The 1,743-nt window shown below is 45.2% G+C and overlaps 1 protein-coding gene across 1 annotated transcript; it reads left to right on the plus strand.

Annotated features, from left to right (window-relative positions):
- The first annotated feature begins 359 nt into the window (after window positions 1-359).
- Window positions 360-1,535, plus strand: LOC125784451 (uncharacterized). Its single transcript, XM_049468106.1, has 2 exons — window positions 360-888; window positions 1,026-1,535. Exons 1-2 carry the CDS (start codon window positions 444-446, stop codon window positions 1,520-1,522), a joined length of 942 nt encoding a protein of 313 aa, XP_049324063.1. The 5' UTR covers window positions 360-443; the 3' UTR covers window positions 1,523-1,535.
- The last annotated feature ends 208 nt before the right edge of the window (window positions 1,536-1,743 follow it).

Raw genomic sequence — 1,743 nt, forward strand, 5'->3', positions numbered from 1 at the left:
AAGATGACTCCGTGGAGCAGGAGAGGAGAGGATTAGCGTTATTTCACACTTTTAACGTTACCATCTTCATTTATTCCCAATTTTACACATATATATATATATATATATATATATATATATATATATATATATATATATATATATATATATATATATGGTATACAGGGCTTGAATGGGGATTGTTTGGGTTTGTCTATATTATATTTTGTTTGTGTTTAAACACAGTATTACTGGGTATGTTGGCTGCGCTGCTGTAGAATGTTCGTACGAGTGTTCTAAAGGTGATGATGTCATCAGCAATTCGATTGGCTGAGGGTGATTCTGAACCAGCATTCAGACAGGTATAAATAGCTGCACGCTGGAGTTTTTAGTCTGTTGGGTGTTCGGTGTTGGAGAGAGCAGTTCGTGAGAATAGTGCTACCCATAGCTACAGACAACTAGAGATGGTGCAGATGCTGAAAGCGTTAATCGTTCCAGGTGTGCTGGCCGTCGCCGGCTGCTGCTGGTGGTGGTACAGCTCCCGGAAGAAAACTCCAGGTACCAGCCAGGACAGTGTGGAGAAGGAGGATGAGCATCCTTCCTCTAATGGAGAAGAGCAGTGTGCTCAGTCTGGGACTAGAGCACCTTCCTCAAGCCCAGAGGAGCTCCCCCTTCTGGACAGTGTGGACGACATCCAGCTAGCAGAGAGCAGTGAGGAGGAAATGCAGCTTGAGGAGCCAATCACCATCATAGAGGATCCTCAGACTAAAGACACAACAGTGTCTGCTATAGAGCTTCCAGAGCTCAGTGTGGTTGATGACCTGTCTTCTTCTTCTGAAGATGAACAGTGTGCTCAGTCAAGCCCAGAGGAGCTCCCCCTTCAGGACAGTGTGGAAGACAGCCAGCCAGGTAAGAGCAGTGAGGGGAAAAGCAGCTTGAGGAGCCAATCATCATCATAGAGGATCCTCAGGCTGAATACACTCCAGTGTCTGCTATAGAGCTTCCAGAGCTCAAAGTAATTGATGACCTTTCTTCTTCTTCTGAAGATGGACAGTGTGCTCAGTCAAGCCCAGAAGAGCTCCCCCTTCAGGACTGTGCGGGCGACAGTCGGCCAGCAGAGAGCAGTGAGGGGAAAAGCCAGCTTGAGGAACCGTCCACCACAATAGAGGATCCTCAGGCTGAAGACACTCCAGTGTCAGCTGTAGAGCTTCCAGAGCTGAGTGTCGTCGATGACCTGTCTTCCTGTTCTGAAGATAGACAGTGTGCTCAGTCTGAGAGTGTCTCAAGCACAGAGGAGCTCCCACTTCAGGACTGTGCGGGCGACAGCCAGCCAGCAAAGAGCAGGGAGGGGAAAAGGCAGCTTGAGGAGCCAATCATCAACAAAGACATACCAGCTTCCTTTCTGGGACGAAGGACAAAACCACGGGTCCTTTCCACCTCCGTGCCTGTGAAGCCCTTTTTCATAAGGGATGAAAAGTACGAGGACACAAGGGAGAGCCTTTCCCAGGTTGCATGGGACTCAGTAATGGATGATTGGTATTAACTTACCAAATAAAAGCTAAAAAAATATATATCAGCTCTGGAGTCATGTGACTTTCTTTTTGTATTAACAAGATAAAGAAAAAGATATCCTTTATTAATCCCACAATGGTGAAAAATTTACAATTTACAATGTTACAGCAGTACAGAGGAAAGGACAGAGAAACAGGTCAGGAAAAAAATATAAACAAATAATAATAATAAATCTATATGTACAAAAACAAT

Source organism: Astyanax mexicanus, chromosome 19 (genome assembly GCF_023375975.1).
Source record: "Astyanax mexicanus isolate ESR-SI-001 chromosome 19, AstMex3_surface, whole genome shotgun sequence".
Taxonomy (NCBI): Eukaryota; Metazoa; Chordata; class Actinopteri; order Characiformes; family Acestrorhamphidae; genus Astyanax; species Astyanax mexicanus.

What these genes read in the sequence shown, in the direction of transcription:
- LOC125784451 (XM_049468106.1), top strand. Translation starts at nt 444, where the DNA reads ATGGTGCAGATGCTGAAAGCGTTAATCGTTCCAGGTGTGCTGGCCGTC. An exon ending in TGTGGAAGACAGCCAGCCAG is followed by an intron (nt 889 to 1,025) that starts GTAAGAGCAGTG and finishes CTTCTTCTGAAG; the next exon opens with ATGGACAGTGTGCTCAGTCA.